Raw genomic sequence first — 21,133 nt, 5'->3', positions numbered from 1 at the left:
GAGAGTCGGGGACACAATGCATCCTTTTGATGAGGAACAGGATCTCCTAGTTGGGGATCAAAGATATCATTGTTCCACCGTTCCTTATAGAGCCAGTTATCTGGCATCCCCCAGCACTGACTTGGGAGCAACTCCAGAGCCTCCGCCATGATGCTGGTGGTCCTGCTCGCAATGGCCTTGCTGGCCCTGACCTCAGCTCAACGCCCAAGTGAAGGTAGGAGAATATGGGCATAAGGCCCATGATTCTGGTTGGAGGTATAGGAGACCACACAAACAGGAGGGAGGCAAGAGAAATAAAAAATAAAACAAAGCATGACTGTGGGGTTTTTAGGTCACTGTAAAGACCACTTGAGTCCTGATTACATCCCAAGAAGCTGCATGTTTCTTTTAATTTATTTTAAACATACAATTGAAAGTAACATTTCAACACGCAGAATTAAAAGTTGAGATTTACTCTTATAGACACAACCCTCTGGGCTGCTAAAGGTGTATTGGAGTTTGGAAAAATTTTGTGACAAAGCTATGACATGACAGGAGACAGTATGTGAGTGATGCCTTGTTATATACTTAGTGGATACAGGACAAATGAAGGAAAGAAACACACATGAGGACCATTTCTGGGAAATGGTTAAACCACTAATTTTAACTTCCAAAGTCTTGATGGCTTCCTTGTTAGTGGTGACATCCTGTAGAAATTTTCTCCTCCAAATCCTCAAAGCCTCACAGCATATGGCAAAAGAAGATGGCCTATACCATTGTTATTCAGGTTTAAAGGCAGTCTTCTGGACCACACGGTTGTGAAGCAGGAGGTTAGAAATTGAGTGACACTTTAGAGAAAAGGATAGTGTGATAGTCTTTGAGATAAAACTGCCAGCCTCTCGTCACTCAGCTCATCTGTTCTTACTGTGTACCCACACAGACTTTGTTGTTTCCAACCGCTTCACCAGAGAGAGACAACCCTCTCCAGGAAACTCCCAAGGAGTATCTGCTGATAGTCAAACCCCTGACCCTCAAAACACAGGGGAATACCAACAAACAAAGATTCGGCGGCCACCACAGCCATCACAACAGCTTCAGCTTCAGCGGCCAGCTCAGAGGCCAAAACCGCCTCAGACGCCACCACAGCAGTCACAACAGCCTCAGTTGCCTGTGCAGCAGCAGGGACAGTTGCCTGTGCAGCAGCAGGAACAATTGCCTGTGCAGCAGCAGGAACAATTGCCTGTGCAGCAGCAGGAACAATTGCCTGTGCAGCAGCAGGAACAATTGCCTGTGCAGCAGCAGGGACAATTGCCTGTGCAGCAGCAGAGACAAGAGCCACAACGAAACAGGTTCCCTCGGCAGGCACAAAGGGCTTAGAGATATTCCCAAGGCCGGTTTCATCTGTAATCAAGAAAGCATTGTCAGGTATCAGTTCTTTTCTTATGTGTGTTCCCATGACACTCATAAACTTCGGTATTTTTAGAAAAAATGAATTTATCTTTTCTTAAACTTTAAACATGTTTTGAATGTATACAGAGGGATTGGATTTCATTTCATTTATTAATATTCAGATATCCTGTGGTAAGAGAGAATATGTTCTATAAAACCTCTACAAGGTAATGCTTAATTTAAGAAGCATTGTGCCCAAACTTCATTTTGGACCATGGCTATCCATCTTACTATGTATTGCTTTGTACAAAAAGAGCAATGTTATCTCTGAGGTAAAGAGCAATGTTCTCTCTAAGGTAAAGAGCAATGTTCTCTCTGAGGTAAAGAGCAGTGTTCTCTCTTTACCTCTGCCTTGATTCTGAGAATCAACAGCAGTTCATCTTACATTTCTGTCATCACTCTGTGCTTAGGACTGTCTCATGGCAAAACTCAGTTAATAAACCTTAGCCAGGTTTCTGTGTATGTATGCTTGATGTGCCTATAGGTGAGTGCATGTTTGAGTATAGTGTATGAGTGTGCATGCTTCATGGTTTGCATGTGGAATTCAGAGAACAACCTTGAGTGTCAGTCCTCTGAACTCCATACACAATATTTAAATATAAATCTTAAAGCATGTTGTACTTTGCTGCTTCTTTTTCACAACAGCTACTGCCATTAATTCAATTAGAAAACTTTTTAAAATGTTTGATTATACACAAGCATGGATAATCACCTTTCATTAATCATATATTATTTTGAGATTTGCATGTTATAGATGCATGAAAAATTTAATTCTTCAGCAATTTACACATCAGTTCGATCATATGTATATATACATATATACACATGTATATGAATATGTATGTATATATATATATATATATACATGTTTTCTGTGTTGTTTGCTCTTATTTTCAACATTGTTCCTTTCAGTTTTCACTTTGTTTTTTGAGGTTGTAAGGTGTTTCATGGTGTGGCACTGCCATGTTGTTTCTTACTTCGTGACCAGACATTTTAGACATTTTCAGTGTTTTCCTATTAAAGGATATATTTCTCAGAAGAGCTTTATAAACTCATCCTAGGATACTTTCAATCACAATCAAAAGATATTCCACTGAAAATTACTCTTTCTTCAACTCATATGTAACAGCTGAGGCCAAATCATGTGATGTAACAGCCCAAAGTCAAATCAAACATAAATAAACCAGAAGGCAAAGACACAGAGACAGAAACAGTAGAGAAAGAGAAAGAGACGGGCTTCACCTACCACGTTCAACAACAAAAGATCAGAAACTTGTTTGTCACACTTTCCTTATAACCTTTTTTCTCTGTTTCAGAAAGTGAATGAAAGCATCATGAGCTAAGAAGATTATCATGTAAGAACAATGTAATTATATCTTTATCTTCACTCTACCAATAAAATAATGAGCATGCAAATTCTGAGTGCTGCCTCTCTCTTTGGGTGTGGTGAATTAAAGGCCTTAAACTCAGTTTAAGAACACATAGGAGTCTATCTTATAGATACTTCCATTTCCCCTCCTTTATCTAGTAACCAGCTGCTGGATGAAAAAATATGCAATTGAATCTTAAGCCAAAAGAAAAAATTAATTTTTAGTGAATTTTCAACTGATATTTATTTTTTAAAAAAGTAAAATATATAGAATAAATAGATGACATTTTAGAGACAGAAAATTTTAATATTCTCAAAATAATTTATTTCATTTTCTCAGGGTGTTAATAAGTTTGATGCTTGGGGGGTCTTAGTTTCAGTATAGTTCTATTCCATTTATTTATGCTTATAAAATTGTCTTCATTATGTAACAACTGCTTTTAATAACCAGGTAGATTTCATAAAATAGACAAAACAGCATTTTTTAAGAAATATATCCCACAGAAATTATTTTAAGGTCCACTTTATTTTTTATTTTTATTTTTTCTTGTTTGTTTTGTTTTTTGAGACATGGTATCTTCATGCATTCCTGGCTGTCCTGGAACTTGCTGTGTTGGTCAGACTGGCATTGAACTCATGGAGATCCACCTGCCTCCTAAGTGTTGGGATTAAAAGACTGCACAATCATGCTTGTCTACTATTTTTATGACTAGTGCTAGACTCCCAACATGCTAAAGCCATAGTTGTAATTATAAGTGTTAATGATATACCATGTTATATTAGCTAATTAGAAACTTTACATAGCTTCTGGGACACATGTGTGTTAGTTGCTTTTATACTTGCAGAGGTCAAATAACTGAGAAGAGGCATTTGTGAGAGAGAAGTATCTGTTTTGTAAGTGAAATATAATTACATCACTTTCCTTGTTTTCTTTCCTCCTTCCAACCCCTCCCAGGTAACATTCCTTGAGGCCCTCACATGCCCCTCCCAATTCTCAAGTTGATATTTGAAGGACACAGTTGAACATGTTGGGGAAGACATGGTGAAAGAAAGGGCTTGTTGTGACAAAAGGAGTTTGGGAGGGATTATCACCTCATCCAGACACAGGAGCTGAAGGAGCTAAAGCAGGAGCAAGGGCAGGCTGTCCCCAGAAAGCCTGTCCCCATCAAATCACTTATTCCTGTGAGGTCCCACCTGCTTGAAGGTCTGCAACTACAACAGGGCCACCTGCTATGGAGCAAGTTTTCAAACACATTAACCTATCAGAAATCATTCACATTCAATATGTTATTTATTCACATTTCTACATTGCTGGGAAAGAGTTAAGTTTTACTTTTTTCTTGTAAAATATACAGTACAAATAATCTTAATCAGCCTATTATTGATCATTTCAAAAAGAGAAAAAAATTGTGATAGTTCAAGCACATTATGGAAGGTCCCAATATTATTTTGAGCAAAAAGTTATTAATTTGATATTTGCTGTACAGTAGTTTATTGTTAACTATGAAAGGGTAAAAACACATAACTTAATAAAATCACAGCTCACTATGAAACTACCAAATATTATAAGCAAATGCATGAAGTAATAGACATGCAAAAAAGACAGGTGTTATACTAATAAGATAAGGTTTTCTTATTCAAGGACAACATGAATCATAAGAATATGAAATACAGTAGCTTTGTTCTCTGGGTCATATATCATGATTACAATTACATAAATTATAATGCATGGTAGAGTTTAATCAAATATATCCCAACAGGCAAACACAATCCTCTATTTATTTTGGTTTTGGATGTCAAATTAAATGTAATTATATTTTGATATTTTCTTTTAACATTTTTGAGAAGTTTTTCCTCAATATATGTTTTTACTTAAATTAGAAACATGAATGCTTTACATGTTGATCCCAGCTTCCTCTCCCACCGCTCCTCCCTTGTCTCTCCACCAGCCCCCTCCCCAAGCTCCAAGCTCCTCACCCAATCCCCATATCATTCCCAAGGGAGGATGAGGCCCTCCTTGCGGGGATCTCCAGAGTCTATCATTTCACCCAGGGCAGGACCTAGGCGCTTCCCCCTGTGTCCAGGCTGAGAGGGCATCCCTCTATGTGGAATGGGCTCCCAAAGCTCATTCATATGCCATGGTAAACACTGATCTACTACCCAAGGCTCCAGAGATTTCTGAGGCCTCCTCACTGACACTACATTCATGGAGTCTGGATCAGTCCCCTGTTGGCCTTTCAGCCATCAGTCTGGGGTTCAAGAGCTCCCCCTTGTCCAGTCAGCTGTCTTTGTTGGTTTGACCAGCACGGTCTTGACCCCTTTGCTCGTCATTACTCCATCTCTGTCACTGGGTTCCAGGAGTTCATTTTATACTTGAGTAGAATGTATTATATCATTCCCACGCCTTATCACCTTTCTAACTCCTCCTGTGTCTCTTGGAACTCCTTTCAAATTCATGACCTCTTCTGTATTTATATTATTACATATATGCCTACACATATACAAATTACTTACTCTAATTAGTGTTGATCATATATTTATATTTTTAAAGACAGATTTTGGTAACTTATCAAGAAGTTCATCCCTGGAGAAAACTGATTTATTCTCTGTCTGTCTGTCTGTCTGTCTGTCTGTCTTTCTCATTCTCTTCAGCAGCTGATGACCTATAGCTCTTTAATTATTGGTAGTATTTACCATCCTAAAGTTTTTTTGACATGGGAGAATGGAGCTTAAAAATGAAGAGGACAAAAATTTCATGCAGTAGCCAACTTTATTCAGAACATTAGATAATTTATACTCTGAGAGTTAAAAAGCATCACATGAGTAAAATGTTCAGTCACAAGGATAAGCCATACATAGTAAAACTTGTCTTCTATAGAGCAGTGATTCTCAATCTGTGAGTTTTAACCTCTTTGGGATATATATCAGATATCCTAAATATCAGATATTTATGATTAATAACAGAGGTAAAATTATAACTATGAAGTAGCATCAAAATAATTTTATGGTTAGTGATTTCCACATGAGGAATACACTCATGAGGATACAATCATGAGGAATTGTATCAAATGGTCACAGAATTAGGAAGCTTGAGAACCACTGCATACAGGCATGTAAATAAACAACAATAACTAGTTATAACAGGTAATCTAAAGTAAACTCACTCCTAGTCACTATACATGGAAGGTACACAAAAGAAAATTCCAAGAACAATTCTGTGTTTTTGAAGAATCTTTAGTCCTAAAACTGTTGTCACTTTCTTGGAGTTTTCTCGTTAGCACTCAGAATTCTCACAGTGTTTCATTCTTAGACCATGTTCTGACAGATAGGAGCTTGTAAAGTCCTCCACAGCTCATACTGGCACACAGAGCATTATTTTTACCATGTAGATATTGTTGAGCTAATAATTTTGTTGATATTTTATTGGTGCAGCTTACCTGTCATGTCTACAAGATAGAATCTCATAGTGGCCTCTAGGTCTTCTCACTTTCACCTTCTTCCCATCCGATCTTCTACACTATTTCCTGAACCTTGCTTGCAGGAGTTGTGCTGTGTATATACCAATTGAGGCTGGGCACCATTTTGCCACTTAGTCATTACATTCTGGCAATTTTGGAACTCTGTAATAGACTTCATCTGCTACAAAAGGAATCTTCTTTGATGAGGGTGAGTAACTACAGGAACAGTGAGTTCACGGGGGCAATGACAGTGTTATATGCAGGAGACATCAGTTCTTTTTGGAGACTTGCTGTTGTTTTTAAAGACAAGGTTTCCTTATACAGTCCTGACTGTTCTGGAGTTCTCTATGTAAACTTGGTTGGACTCAAACTCAGAGATCCTCCTATGTCTGCCTCCAGAGTGCTGGGATTACAGGCGTGTATGAACCACCATGAACGGCAAGATATTGGTTCTTAGCATTCCCCACAATCTGTGCTTCTTAAATTCTTTCTATCTTTGCTTCCATGATGCTTCCAGAGCCTTGGAGTTAGTAATTCAGATGTCTTTCTTAGAGATAAAGACTCCATAGACATTTATATTCAACACTTTGATTTGTTGTGAATCTTCCTATTAATTGTCATGCAACCCAAAAAGAAGTGTCTCTGATGAAGAAAGACAGAAGCTCTAATCTGTGGGTGCAAAGTACTTAGAAGGCAATATTATACCATGTCCCATTAGAAAAATATTAGTAAATTTGTATTTATGAGTAATGAAGAGATATTAAGCTACCCAAAATAGGGATGTCCTATATTTTATTGAGGGAGAAACCACTTATGTGAGAAACCAAGAAAGTGTCTCCTCCCCCCGGCTCTTTTGTCCCCCATACATTCAATGCACTTCTGACCATGACCAAATGGGTAAGGTCAGTGCTATGGGTAAGTAAGATCTTTACCTACCATTCCCCTTTTAGTTGAAAGCAAACATTTAGACTTAAAGTGAAACTGAATTGTCTCAAACATGTATAAAGTATATAATAGAATATGATAAACAAATTATAATATACATATGTGCTATCCTAAGCATATCTATCCCACCTAAACCCTAAACTTATATGAAAGAGATGCCCAAGTCTGAACACCCCCTTCCAATCCCAACCCTAAATAATTGAAAACTAAGTCTAACAGGTATAAATTATCCTGTAATATCAACAGTAGGGAAAGGGGCATAGTATTCTCAGAATTACTTCCTGCTGAAATGGGATGACTATACCCTCATGGGATCCTGTAGGAAGAAAATCTTAGTGTAGTGAAAATCTCAAGTGGACTAGCTACAACATGTGTACTCAGTCTCTGGTTTATTGGGGATGCTTGATTGAAGTTCTTGATTGAAGTTCTAATCTTGATTGAAGCTTTTGTCTGAGGCTCTGGCCAGAGTGTAGACTGTGCACCATATCAGTTAATTAGTCTGTAATTGTGTAGAGTGATGCAGTCACAAACTGGTTTCAAGGTGGTAATGGTCAGTTCAGGTGCATCAAGTCAGATCAAGTGGAGTTGATGCAATGGGGCCCCTCTTTCTTTCCAGAGTGTTTGAAGACTGCTGTTAGGAAATTCTTTGTTTTCTGTGGAAAACTCAAACATTAATGCCAACAAGGAAATTTAAGCTTTTATATGCATGCATATGGGGAAAGACAACAATAAGGAAGATGGTAAATATGAGAGAAATCGGACTTTCAGAGAAGAACCGAGTATAAACAGATGAGAGTCCCTATATTCTGTTTTCTTCTGTCTTACATCAATTGGCTCCTTGATATAATACAGAAACTCTGAATTTTATTTTAACAACATGCTTGAATTTAGAGGAGGTGAGCCCAATCCTATGCCAAAGCAAGCTTTCGTTTAAGTGAATTTGGACTAAAAGAGTTTCTCGACTGTAAAAACTTACCTGTTTTGTCTATGGTTGACATAAATTCCTTGGGCCAGTATTGGCATTTGCCACATTTCCTACATAATCCAGAAGACTGAGGACTTATGTTTTAATCATTCCTAGGAGGAGCATTATTTCTAGGAATACTTTGTGTACAATTTCTTCTTATATGCCCTATTCTACCACAGTTTAAGCATCTTGTATTTTGATGTCTTTTTAAACCTCTGGAGATTGCTTCTCCTACCCAAGTTTCTATTTTCTCATGGTTAAGGTGTTTGGCATCTTGATGCCTCTTCAAACCTATAGAAATTGCCTCTCCTACCCAAGATTCTGTATCTTGGTCTTTATATACAATATTTGCTGTATACAAGACACATTCATCCTATGGTTCTGATCTGATTTTTAATGGCCAAAGTACTTGTTTGCATTGTGGATTTGCATTTTCATAGGCTAGAATCCGAGTCAGTTACCTGTAATTATACCACTCTGGACAGTCTTTCCAAAAATTAAGTGAACTTTTCTCTTGGACCCTGTACCACCTTGGTATGGGGTTCTATTTTATATCCTGCTCCATGAAACTTATTCAAAGCATTCAGAGCTGCTGTATGGCATAAAGACAAGATGTATTCATCATACGCAGCCTGAACCTGGGGATAAGCATAAGCACCCTCATCAAGAATCTTACCTTGGGAAACTTGATAACCTTTCTTTAGGCCTTGAAGCTCTAGGGCCTTTTCTTCTTCCCCCCATAAAGCTCTCCATTGTATTTGAGAGGAATTCTCTAGAACCTCTGAAATCAATTGACTCCAGTCCTTAATGGTCCCTATATTCATGCTTGCCCAAGAGTTCAGAAGGTCTCCGACATAAGGGGAGTGAATACAATAAGAAACAATGGCTTGTTTGATTACCTTATGTCCTTCATCTGTATTGGTTCCCATTGGTATGCAATGAAACCATTTGGCTGCTTCTTTGTTGCTGTTTTTTTAGTCATAGATACTGGAAAGACCATGGGAGATGGCATAACAAACTTAGGGAGGTCTTCCCAGCATCTGAGAGGGGAAGGTAAACCTCTGTAATGACCTGTTGCTACTACTTCTGATTCTGATGTATCAGACTGGAGATCATATAAGGCTATTGACCATTGCCTTTCTGAATGCTTGTCCTTCCTGAATCAAAAAATTTTCAAAGGACTTCATAGAGTCTGACTTCATAATTTAAACAGTATTCTAAGCATTTTTTATATTCATCCTTAGATATTATTTGAATGGCATGTAAGTTGCCATCTAAGAACAGTGTTCTATCTGATAGCTGGACATTATTCTCAGATATGAATGAATTGTTTCAGTAAACTCATCAATCTGATGTTACAGACTTTGAGTTGTATTAATCACATCATAAGACATGGAACAAGTTATTTCTGCCTGATAATGTCATCCTGAATGGATCCTTTTTGGCCATTAGGGCAGTAGTTTTAAGTTCTAAGTTATCTAATTTGTTAGACATTTCCTTGTTGACCCCACAATTTTTAATTTTTGTCTCTGATTTCTCAATAGTTTGCACAATTTCCCTGAATTCATCCCTATTATCAAGTCCTCTCTTCCAGGATACTATGTGGATTGTGAAGCTAATCCTTAGCATTAGACATAAATATATTTAGGACATGTTATAATCCTTTTCCAGGATGTCATTCATGCAATAAGCAATGAGATCCCTAATGTTCTGCATCATAAGATTATCTGCCATGGTGTAGAGTAGGTAATATTATCACCAGAATAAAGTACCAGAGTGCAAAACTTACCTCCAATTATCTCCGGTTGAGGAAAGGATTTTTACTTGCAGTAACTATTCGTGGCCAGCAGGTGGTGAAAGTGTTTTACCATACACAGCTCTGCTGCTGGTACTCTGCATTTTCCCAGTAGAATCTGAAAAATCGTAAGTAGCTTTTACAGAAATTTGGAGAGCAGGATTTTGCTAAAAGGAAGGGAAAAGAGCCCCGCCCAGACTGCAGAAACCTGCAGGGAGGAAGGGGCCAGGTTTGGCAGACCACCGTTAAGGTAGAACGCAGCTTCTCAACAGAACGCATGGTTCTGTGGGCTGGAGAACAAAGGAGATGGAACACTGTTTGGCAGAAGAAAATCGCTCCGAGTAGGAGAACAGAGCTAAGTTGGGAAACCCCGTTGACATTGGAAGGCCTCTGGGGGTGCAGAGATGCACTGGGCCATAAGTCAGGGACATAGACTGGCAACTGGCACCTGGCTGGGGAGGGAAACAGAGGGTGGAGAGGATGGGTAAATACACTTCCTGACAAAAGATAATGCGGAAATATTAAACTACACAAAATAGGGATGTCCTGTGATGTTTTATTGAGGGAGAAATCACTTACGTGAGAAGCCAAGAAAGTTGAGAACCAAAGGTTTGCACGCTGCTCTCTGGGACACAACCGAAACCCAAAGAGAGAGTGTCTCCTTCCCCCGAACTCTTTTATCCCCTGTATGTTCTATGTACTCATTACCATGAACAAAAAGAAATGGTCAGCCTTATGGGTAGGTAATATCTCTCCTCCCTACATATGAGCTCTGTAGACACAGGCTCCTGACTACATTTACAGAACCCTGCCTGGTTCCTTCTTCTGATCCAGTCATTAGAATTGTTTATCCAGTGACTGGTCAGAAGTGAGGAAGTTGACCACTCCTTATTGTGGTAACTAGTGGCTTCTTCCTCTAGGTCATCATACTCCCACTAACTGTAGTCAAGCAGTCTCATAAATGCTTCCTCATCTAGCAGCTCCTCTGGTGTCAGGGAGGGTATCTTCTCACTTTTAACTGTATCGGAGGGAAATGCCTCCGGCCAATCAGAGCAAAATAAGCTCTCTTGCATGAGTACCCGTAAGCCAAGGGCATTCATCAAGATGTTCTAGGCCCATATTCATCATGATATTGGCTTTTTACTCTAGATCTTGCCCATGCATCAGGATCCCAGGTCCCAAACTTTGGTAACTAAGAGCATACCTCTTTACAAACTAAAAATTTCTGTATTTGTTGTTGCTATACTTCTACTCTCTTGGTTCTTAAAATATCTCTAAGTAAATTTACAATGAATTGACTACTATCATTCTGTCCCAGGTTCACAATTTTATCAACACTCTTACTCCTGAATTGAACTCATTACACAGTAGCTTTACTTTTATCCTAGCTCTCACTTCGTATCTTTTTTCTTCTCACAGTGTTCACAACACTTGCTTCCCCTGTTCTCAGGCCTAAACATCCAGTGCCATCTGTCTGGGCCTGCCAGCTAGCGTGGTTTGAACCAGAGAAGGGAGTGCAAACTGAGAAAAGCAACAGACAATAATCAAGGGATACAGTCGGGGAGTTGGGAGGGATTCCAATGAACTCTGAATCCACCCAAGTTCATTGTTCAAAGATTTTTGGGCCCCCATCCAAAGGGGGAGAAGGCAGAAGAGACTTCCTTTCCAATGATACAAGGAACAAACAAAGTAATTACCTCTTCAACACCTGAAACATCAAGTAACTGTATTCTGAGTTCAATATTCTGTTGTTTAGGCAGGACATGCAGTGATCACACCTTAGTCCAAGAATCCAGTTGCAGTCACATCTTAGGCCAGACTTCCTTGATTTACCTTGGGAAAGCACAGGTAGTTAAAAAATCTCTGACCTTAAGTCAAAATGGAATAGAGTCAATTCTCTGAGTTCCTGGATATAAGAATATCAGACACATTTATAAAGGAGGGTTTTTTTTCTTTGTTCATTTTTGAAGACAGTGTCTTTATAGAGAGGCACATTGGCTTTTAATGGTCATCTGTTTATCTCCACCTCAGGAGGAATGAGAGTATAAGAGGATGCTAATACGATGAGAAAAAAGGAGGGATTGTGTTAGATAAAGTACATTTCTGATAAGATTTTCATAGATATTCATAAGTTAAAATGATGATTCTTAACATCAGAAAACTTGTAACCAAGAAGATATTGGCTAAAAATCTGGAAACTAAGATGCTATATAAAGTATTTCATATACACAGTGTCTTATGCCTTGTGTTTTCCTAAATTAAATCCTGAAGTATGTAAGTAAAACCTCTCAAAAGTGCCATCACTGGAGATTTCAAAAGTTTATAATTTCATGGATTTGCCCTTAATATTTTATAATTTGAGTATTGCTTCGTGAGGTATGATTTTTGTAACTCATGTGTTTTTTAAATATCTGAGTTATTTTATTCATAGAAGTGTTTGTGTGAACATATTTGAGTGCCACATGTATTCAGTGCCTGCAGAAGCCAGAAGAAGGCAAAATATTACCTGGAACTGGAGTTACAGGCTGCTGTGAATGGCTATTTGGGTGCAAGGAACCAAATCTGTATCCTTTGCAAGAGCAGCAAGTGTACTAACCATATTGAAAACCATAACTTCACATGTTTTAAAATTCTGACAACTTTAACATTTTCTTAAAATGAAGTTCTAATTGCTATTGTAATGGAGATAGTATTCAGAAATACCCTAATGATCTTGGAATATCACAGGAATTTCTCCCCCCCCCTCTATATGTGTGTGTGTGTGTGTGTGTGTGTGTGTGTGTGTGTGTGTGTAATAATAGAAACCCAGAGACAGATACTAGGGCTCAAGCTGAAGATCAGAAAATCAAATCAGCCAGCCACTTGAGAGCTCTCACCTCTACTAATACTCAGACTGAAGGGACAATCTACCAAACCTCAGATTACATATCCAGACTTCACTGATCCTCACCAAACCTCAGAGACTCCTGAGACTGCATTGAACTCTTCACTTACCTCTCTAGTGCTAGGATTAAATGCAAGAGCTCTGTGTCTCTTCTAGTCTGATTCACTGTCATAGAGAACTACCTGCCTCTGTCTCCTTACTCCTGGGATTAAAGACATGTATCACTACTTCCAGGTTCTATGGCTGTGGCTAACTTTGCATTCTGATCTTCAAACAAGCTTTTTTAGATCATGAATAATGTATCATCCCAATTCCCATTTTTTTGTCTAATACAAAAAAGAAGGTTATAACTATTTACAGACAAAATACATCAACAATATCTAATCCATTTGGATTTAACAAATTCAGTGAAAATACTCCATTATCTATCCTATCTTGGTGAGTCCAAAAGGTTGTACCTAATTCACTTTCTATTCTAATTTTCAGTATCAAAATGGTTTTTAGTGTCTCTCAATCTTTTATACTTTAGACATCTTAATTGAATTGCTTTTCTGAGTCTGGTAAACAAGAAAAACTATAAACATAACTATATAGTCTTCAACTTCCTAAAATTTCTTTTTCTCTTCTAAAGCTCTTCTATCATCCACAGCAGTATGATTTCTTACAGTAGACACTTGGTTCTTGAATTACTCTGGGAAACAGCTTCCTCTATGGTAACAGGAAATGACTGAACCATATTTGGCATAGGGGCCTTTGAGGGACCCCTCAAAGTATCTCCCAAAGGCAAAGAATTGCCTTGAATATCTTTTGGTGCAGTCTCCAGTTCAATGCCTGCCTTTGTCACACATTTCTGCTTAATCCAGAAGGGAGGAACATTCTGATTGGATTATGCCTAGAAAAAACATTGTTTCTAAAAAATGCCCTTTTAAGGTGACCTTGTCTGCCACAATTAAAACATTTGACATTTCAATGTTTCTCCAAACCTCTTGAAATCACCTCTCTTATCTATGCACCATTATGGTCACGAACATCAATATTAATTGTACCTTGAATCTATTCCTCCAAAGGTACTGAACTTGCCTTTAAAGGCTAATTATCCTTTTGCTTTGAGAATTAGCATTTCAAAAACCAGAGATTCAATTAATGTTTTTTAAACTTCTGAATCTAATTTCATTCTATTTACTGCTGAAATCGGTCTTTCAAAGAAATTTGTTAAGGATTCTTTTGGGCCCTGTATAACTTTTGTAAATGATCCAATTTTCTTCTTATTTCCCCAATTCTGTCTCAAGCATTCAAAGCTGCTGCATGACATAAAGCCAAGAGGTGATCATCATATAGACATTACATTGCCTTTCTAAAGTAGCATTGTCTCCTTCTGCAAGAAGTTGATCTTGGAAGATATCCACATCTCGAAGTTTAGCCCTTCGTTCAATATTTTCAGCCTCTCCTATGAACCAGGTAGTCCATTGTAACTGTGAAGTAAGCTCTAGAGCTACTTTAACCACATCTATCCAGCTTGTAGGAATAATTATATTGCAAACTGACCACATGTTCAACTTCTGCTTCACAAATGGGTCCTGGATTCTATATGAGACTCCTGCTTTCTTGAATTTGCCTAAATATAACATTGTCACAGGAGTCCAACTAGCCCTTACAGAGTCTCTTTCATTTGGTTATTCCTGCAAAGTTCCTGGATTTATTAATGTTGCTTTTCTTGAGATCTTAAACTGGTCCTCTTTAACCTTATAATGCATTACTGAACTTGGTTCTCCACTGAATTCCTCTGACTGGATTTGAATATCTCTATGATCTGCTTTGGTAAGCTTTTCTAAGGCCCCCAACTTGGCACTCATATCAACCAACTTTTTTAGAGATAAACCAAGAACTTTCAATCCAACAATAAAGATTATCAAAATGACAATTTCATTTACCTGTTCCATTTTTAAATCATACTTTGCATAATTGTACAGAGAACTACCTCTCTCCATTGTAATTGTGTTTCCCATTTCTAATGTGGGAAAACTCTCTTTTAATTCATTCCCTCCTTTATGAATGCTCAATTGTCTTACCAAATGTGCAGACAGTGTCAGTGAACTGTGAGGTCAGTGACATCTGAGGCATAGGACTTCTGAAGCAAGAATTAGCATGTGCACTAGGAGTGACAGCCTGAGGAGAGGGGCTGTAGGAAAAACCTACAACCCATGTGGAAGGAGAGGGGGGGGGAGAGGGAGATAGAGGAATGGAGAGTGAGGGAGGAAGAGAGTTGTGTCTGAATAAACCATACATGGGACTGTTAGGAAAAATCTCATGTGGTGGGAACAGCCTAAAGGCAAAGTCTGCTGGTCTTCAGAGGCTTGGAAAAAAGGCAAAAGAAAACCTAGCCTGCTGGACAGGAACTCTTGGCGAGAGTCTGACATGGAGCTCTGGCCTGGACCAGGGGCTTCAAAGCCAAAGGCAAAGTGCTTTTTCATGGATTTCTACCTTTATGTTGGGCAACAATATGTAGCATGAATAATAAAAACCAAGAGACAGATATTTGGGGTCAAGCTGAAGATCAGAAAAGCAAAGCAGCCAGTTACTTGATCGCTGGCACCTCTACAGAAGGGGTGATCCACCAAGCCTCAGATTGCATCTCCAGACTGTACTTCCCTCACCAAACCTCAGACTTCTCCTGAGACTTCACTGAGCTCCTTATACTCTAGTTCTGGGACTAAAGGTGTGGGCTCTGTTTCTCTTTTAGACTGATTCACTCTCATGTAGTCTCTTGCCTCTGTCTATGTCTCTTGAGTCCTGGATTAAAGGTGTATGCCACCACTGCCCAGCCTCTATGACTGTGGCTAGCTTTGTGATCTGATCACTGGGCCAGCTTTATTACATCATAAACTATATATCATCACACACGTGTGTGTGTGTGTGTGTGTGTGTGTACATATATTAACAATCTGTGAGTCAGGGCAACATAAGGCAGTAGCAGCTTTTCCAAAAATTGTGTGATTCCTAAGAACCTGGTTTGCTACATTACTATATTATCCCATGTACATATTTGCAATTATACTGAGAGTCCACAGCAAGAAAAAAAATCCTAAGTCTCAAAATCATTTCCACAGGGCTTACAGTTTTCTCATCATTTAAAATCTAACACATTTCTTTGTCAAGGGCCATGAGAGATACAGCAGGATAACTAATGTTCAACAGGCAGACCTACCAGATTAGTGGTTTTCTGATAAGAAGCCCCACCTGGAGAGACCATGTAGTAACTTGCTGAGGAAATCAGTTGCTCCTTGTGTAATTTCTCTCATGAGTCATTTCATTTCTTCCCTAAGAACAGCTTTGGCTGTTTCTCAATGCTTGTTGGTTTATCTCATGAAAATATTTCATCTACTGAGCACATATTCTTTGGCAACTCAGGAAGAGGACTACTAATTTTGTTGTATAATTTTGATATATAGATTATGTACTGGGTGCCTTGAATTCTTGAAAAGGCATTTGATCACTTTACTAGCCTGGAAAAAGAAATATCTTCTCAGGAACAGGCACCCTGAAGTTTAGTCTGAGGCTATAAGCACCAGGTTTGATTTTACACTACAGAGTCATAGTTTCCCTCTTTGATCTAGCCACCTTAGATGGTATTTCTAGGGCTGAGAGGTCCCCCTTAACCATCTACCATTTGACAAAAATGCTAATGAGGATAAAATACCATGCATTCTCCTTCAGCAGCTTCAGCTGGCTTCCATGTTTCCTGCTGCTGAGAAGGCAAAAGCCAGTGCTTAGAAAGCAGAGCTACAGCTTCTGTTCCTTTTTTTGTATTTACTGATTACAAACTTCTAGCTTAACTAACCACACTTAACAATGTAAGTTTGCACACAAAACCCCCTTTTTTCTCTTCTTAGAATTCTATACTGATTTAAAGCTCCCTGCTTAATAATCCTCCCAGTATCTGCTTGGGAGTCTCATAGCCACACCTCCTCTGAGACATGTGGCACCCAGTGACACAGAGAGAGGAGCAATGAGCAAATTGGCAAAGAATGGGCTCGCAAAACCAGCAGAGACAGCTGATTTGAACAGGGGGCGCTCTTGGACCCCAGACTGACAGCTGGGAGGCCAGCATGGGACTGATCCAGACCCCCTGAATGTGAGTCAGTGAGGAGGCCTGGGCAACCTATGGGGCCCTTGGCAGTAGATCAGTGTTTATCCCTGGCATACAAATGGACTTCATGTGTCCATAACACAAAGAGGGATGCTCTCTCAGCCTGGACTCTTAGGGGAGTGCCTGGATCCTGCTCTGAGTGAAATGACAGACTCTAGATATCCCCTATGTGGAAGGAAGTGGTGATAGGATGGGAGGCTGGGGGGAGATGGTGGGGGATGCTAGAGGAGGGGAGGAAGAGGGAACTGGGATTGACATGTGAAGCAAGCTATTTAAATTAAAATAATAAAATAAAAATAAAAAAGTTACAGGCAAGTACTTTGTTAGCTCTTATCTGTTTTCATGGCCCTGAGAAATGCATGTGAAGTATACTTGCTATTGGCAGAGAATTGCTGATTGTGTCAGTATCTGTATATAAAGTGGAGAATGGTAAAAGAATAAAGTAACTGATGTAGACAAGTACATAATGGCAAATTCTTTTTGCCTTTATATCCTAGTTCCTTTGCTTATCTTAGGACCTTTGGACCCTGAACAGATGATTTTAAGACTGACCTATATTTTGGAAGACAATATTTTTGAACATGAAGGAGGAGAGAGTGCAGCAAACTAATGTGGAAAAACACATTAATAACCCAAGAAAATGTAATCACTTATTTTGGAAAAATTTTGGAAATTATTTTGGAAAAATTTAGAAAATTCTGTTTCTAAAATTTCTTCACAATTATTCTGTATTTTCTCTTTTTCTAAAGTACAAGAATACCAGTTGAAGCCTATATTTTTCTTAGAAGATAGTCCATTGTGAATAAAGTGGAATCTTTTTTCACCTGACAGCTGGGCTGTGGACATGGGAAGATAGGAAGGTAGAAGCATCCATTATATAGGGTCCTGGGTGCTAGTAAATTGTGTCTAAGGTAGTCAAAATTCCAGCGTAACTTACACCCATAAATACAGACAAGAATCAGAAATTATATGCTTGCAATTTAATTGTTATTATGTAGACAAATTATGGTAACATTATTCCAGTTGCACAATCCAACAAGGTTATTATCTTCTTACTCATTTTTCTGAAAGAAACAAATACAAATAGAAGTTATAGGAAACATATACGAGGATGGAGTACTCATCTCTTTCTAGCATCTGCAAATGGTGTAGTTAGAAGTCCATGAGTTTTTTCTCTTTCAATAATCTTTGTCCCTTCCCATTCTGTTTCTCTTTACTCACCTAGGACATAATGTACTCTGAATCATGGCTGAAAAATGAAACTATATTTTATTGGTTATATCATTTTAGCATGAAAACATTCCATGTTAAACTGGTAATGATAAGATATGCCTATAAACACAGCACTTGGGGAATAGAGGGAAGATAATCAGGGATTCAAGAGCACAATGGACACACAGAAAATTTGAAGCCAGCCTGGCCTATATGAATGTTGTCTCAGAAACTCTTTGCAAGTCTTAAGACATATTTAGAAAGCTGGTTACTAAGACATATCCTATACTGGTGAAACACAGAAATCAGCTTGAAAGTTCACTGGCAAGATATTAGCTGATCCATGACAACAGAGGCACAGAATGTAATGAATCATCACTGAAAAAACCAAACCACCAAAAATATAAATACAAATATGTTATATCTATGAAATATTGTGAATGATTTAAAATAAAAATTTAATTAATCAAAGTGTAATGTGCAGATTAGCAAATATTTGTGTGTGTGTGTGTGAGTATTTCTAATAGAATGTTGATTTCTAATAGAATGTTGAAAGAATTAATGGTAGACTTTCAACGCGGTGGTGGTAAAGAGGGATGAGAACATATACTTAGGAGATTTACCTTGATGCCTGGATTTCTAGTTTATTTTTTTTATTTTGGGCATATGTGAATATGAATGCATTCTACAAATGAAGATGACATTTAACAGCAATGCATAAAGGTCCCAGTTACCAAAGATGTAATGAATGATCAGGTATAACTAATATAGGTGGAATTGATGACTTGTTAAATGAGACAGCAGAATTAGATATAACACTGCTCTTCTTGCACAAACAACAGGCAATCATTTTGTCAATCACACATAGGCATTGGTCCTCACAATCATAATAACTTTAGGAATATACAAAATATAAGTCATCTTAATATTCAACCATAAAAATCCTAATAGAGAGAATACAAAATATGTATTTTAAAGGTATTTCAGTAGAATTAGTATAGATTGTACTTGCAAAAGTATACGAATTAAGATATTTAATGAAGAGAAAATTCAAATCCTACCTGGAGATCTATCGTTCATTACTGAGGACGCTGGCCCTGGGGAGGTCCCTGTGGTCTACCTCCTAGTTGGGGTGGGCCTTGCTGGTTTCCAGGTTGAGGGCCTTGGTTCTGCTGTGGTCCTCCCTGTGGGGGTGGGCCTTGCTGGTTTCCAGGCTGGGGGCCTTGGTTCTGCTGTGGGCCTCCTTGTGGGGGTGGGCCTTGCTGGTTTCCAGGCTGAGGACCTTGGTTCTGCTGTGGGCCTCCTTGTGGGGATGGGCCTTGCTGGTTTCCAGGCTGAGGGCCTTGGTTCTGCTGTGGGCCTCCCTGTGGGGGTGGGCCTTGCTGGTTTCCAGGCTGAGGACCTTGGTTCTGCTGAGGGCCTCCCTGTGGGGGTGGGCCTTGCTGGTTTCCAGGCTGGGGGCCTTGGTTCTGCTGTGGGCCTCCTTGTGGGGGTGGACCTTGCTGGTTTCCAGGCTGAGGACCTTGGTTCTGCTGTGGGCCTCCCTGTGGGGGTGGGCCTTGCTGTTTTCCAGGCTGAGGACCTTGGTTCTGCTGTGGGCCTCCTTGTGGGGGTGGGCCTTGCTGGTTTCCAGGCTGAGGACCTTGGTTCTGCTGAGGGCCTCCCTGTGGGGGTGGACCTTGCTGGGGTGGGCCTTTCTGGGGTGGGCCTTGCTGGGGAGGACCTTGTTTAGGACCAAAACCTTGGTTGGGAGGGTGTCCTTGGGGGAATCCTGAAATAGATGGTGTTTGATTATGGTTCTGGTAGGCAGTCTGCAATATGCTATGAATACATCACTAGAAGAGATAAGTCTACAGGTGAAACAAATGCCCTCTTACCTTTTATTAACAAGTCAGTGGCTATTACATAGTTCCTCTTACTTGTTTGCCAATCACCCCCATAATCATTCCCACCTAGTTTTTATGGAAATTCTCTCTTAATTCACATATTGATGGTAGCAAACATTGTATTTTGATGCTTGCAACTACCCTTTGAGGTCTCAGACAACCAGTTTTATAGGCATTGTTGTCTCCATGGACAAGAGAGAAGCAAAGGGATAGGATTTTAAAATTAATTATTTGAGTATCCTACCCAGAAATGGACTTACATCCTTTCTTTCTTCTGTTCCACATTCACTGAAGCAAGATGACTATTATCCACTGACTAAGGCATTAGAGTATCTTCATTGCTAGACTACTTTCTGTGAGCCTTCCTGTTTACACACAAGCAAGAGAATCTGCAAATCCCACCCTTCCTTACCATCATTTAGTTCAAACATTCAATCAACTCTATTGTACGCAACAGCATCCAAGTCCTCAATTTGGAATGAGGATTCAAATGCAGTACCTTTGTTCTGATTCTATAGTCCTGCCATTCTGCTAATTCTATTCTCTCTCTGCATCTTCTAGGAGGGCCATGTGATCTCTTTTCCACAAGCAGATTCACTGAACAAAGAACCATGTTTCTTACCTTCACTGAAGTGTTGAACAGAGCTCAGGGCCAGCAAGGCCGCTGTGAACAGAACAACCAGCATCTTGGAGAGGCTCTGAAGTTTCCTCCAAGTCTGTGCTTCATGCAGTGGGGTAGCTGCCTTTATAAGACACAGCACAAGAATGGTGTCTTTGATCCCCATCCTGGATGACCTCATATTTGACAAAGTAGGATATACTGCATCCTTGACTCCTCTTCAGGACTTCTGCCAGGTAGCATAACATGAGGCATTGGCAGTGTCACATGGACTAAGAGTTGTTGAAGTATAACTATGATGTCAGTCTCTATTTTAGAGTTTTGCCATTACAGGAATTTCATTGCATTTGTTAGGCAGTTTATATATTTGCTTATGTTTCTATTCACTGATATTTTGTAAGCATGATAATGTCTCATATTTTT

At 39.1% G+C, this 21,133-nt stretch overlaps 2 protein-coding genes across 2 annotated transcripts; one reads left to right on the top strand and one right to left on the bottom strand.

The window, feature by feature from the left end:
* Positions 1 to 58: 58 nt before the first annotated feature.
* LOC110340013 (gliadoralin-A-like) lies at positions 59 to 2,844 on the top strand. Its single transcript, XM_040743710.1, has 3 exons — positions 59 to 214; positions 920 to 1,404; positions 2,745 to 2,844. The coding sequence occupies exons 1-2, from the start codon at positions 148 to 150 to the stop codon at positions 1,354 to 1,356; spliced, it is 504 nt and encodes a 167-aa protein (XP_040599644.1). The 5' UTR covers positions 59 to 147; the 3' UTR covers positions 1,357 to 1,404; positions 2,745 to 2,844.
* A 15,114-nt stretch (positions 2,845 to 17,958) lies between these two features.
* LOC121139729 (acidic proline-rich protein PRP25-like) lies at positions 17,959 to 20,839 on the bottom strand. Its single transcript, XM_040743709.1, has 3 exons — positions 20,714 to 20,839; positions 19,267 to 19,976; positions 17,959 to 18,057 (listed from the first exon to the last, which is right to left on the bottom strand). Exons 1-2 carry the CDS (start codon positions 20,775 to 20,777, stop codon positions 19,285 to 19,287), a joined length of 756 nt encoding a protein of 251 aa, XP_040599643.1. The 5' UTR covers positions 20,778 to 20,839; the 3' UTR covers positions 17,959 to 18,057; positions 19,267 to 19,284.
* Positions 20,840 to 21,133: the final 294 nt, after the last annotated feature.

This window comes from Mesocricetus auratus, unplaced genomic scaffold (assembly GCF_017639785.1).
Source record: "Mesocricetus auratus isolate SY011 unplaced genomic scaffold, BCM_Maur_2.0 Super-Scaffold_100001, whole genome shotgun sequence".
Taxonomy (NCBI): Eukaryota; Metazoa; Chordata; class Mammalia; order Rodentia; family Cricetidae; genus Mesocricetus; species Mesocricetus auratus.
The sequence above is the reverse complement of the archived record's forward strand: the minus strand, read 5'-3'. Positions and strand labels throughout refer to the sequence as shown.

Coding starts and splice junctions, on each gene's coding strand:
- LOC110340013 (XM_040743710.1), top strand. CDS start 148: ATGATGCTGGTGGTCCTGCTCGCAATGGCCTTGCTGGCCCTGACCTCA. Junction 215..919: donor AGCTCAACGCCCAAGTGAAG/GTAGGAGAATAT, acceptor GTACCCACACAG/ACTTTGTTGTTTCCAACCGC.
- LOC121139729 (XM_040743709.1), bottom strand. CDS start 20,777: ATGCTGGTTGTTCTGTTCACAGCGGCCTTGCTGGCCCTGAGCTCTGTT. Junction 19,977..20,713: donor TGTTCAACACTTCAGTGAAG/GTAAGAAACATG, acceptor CATCTATTTCAG/GATTCCCCCAAGGACACCCT.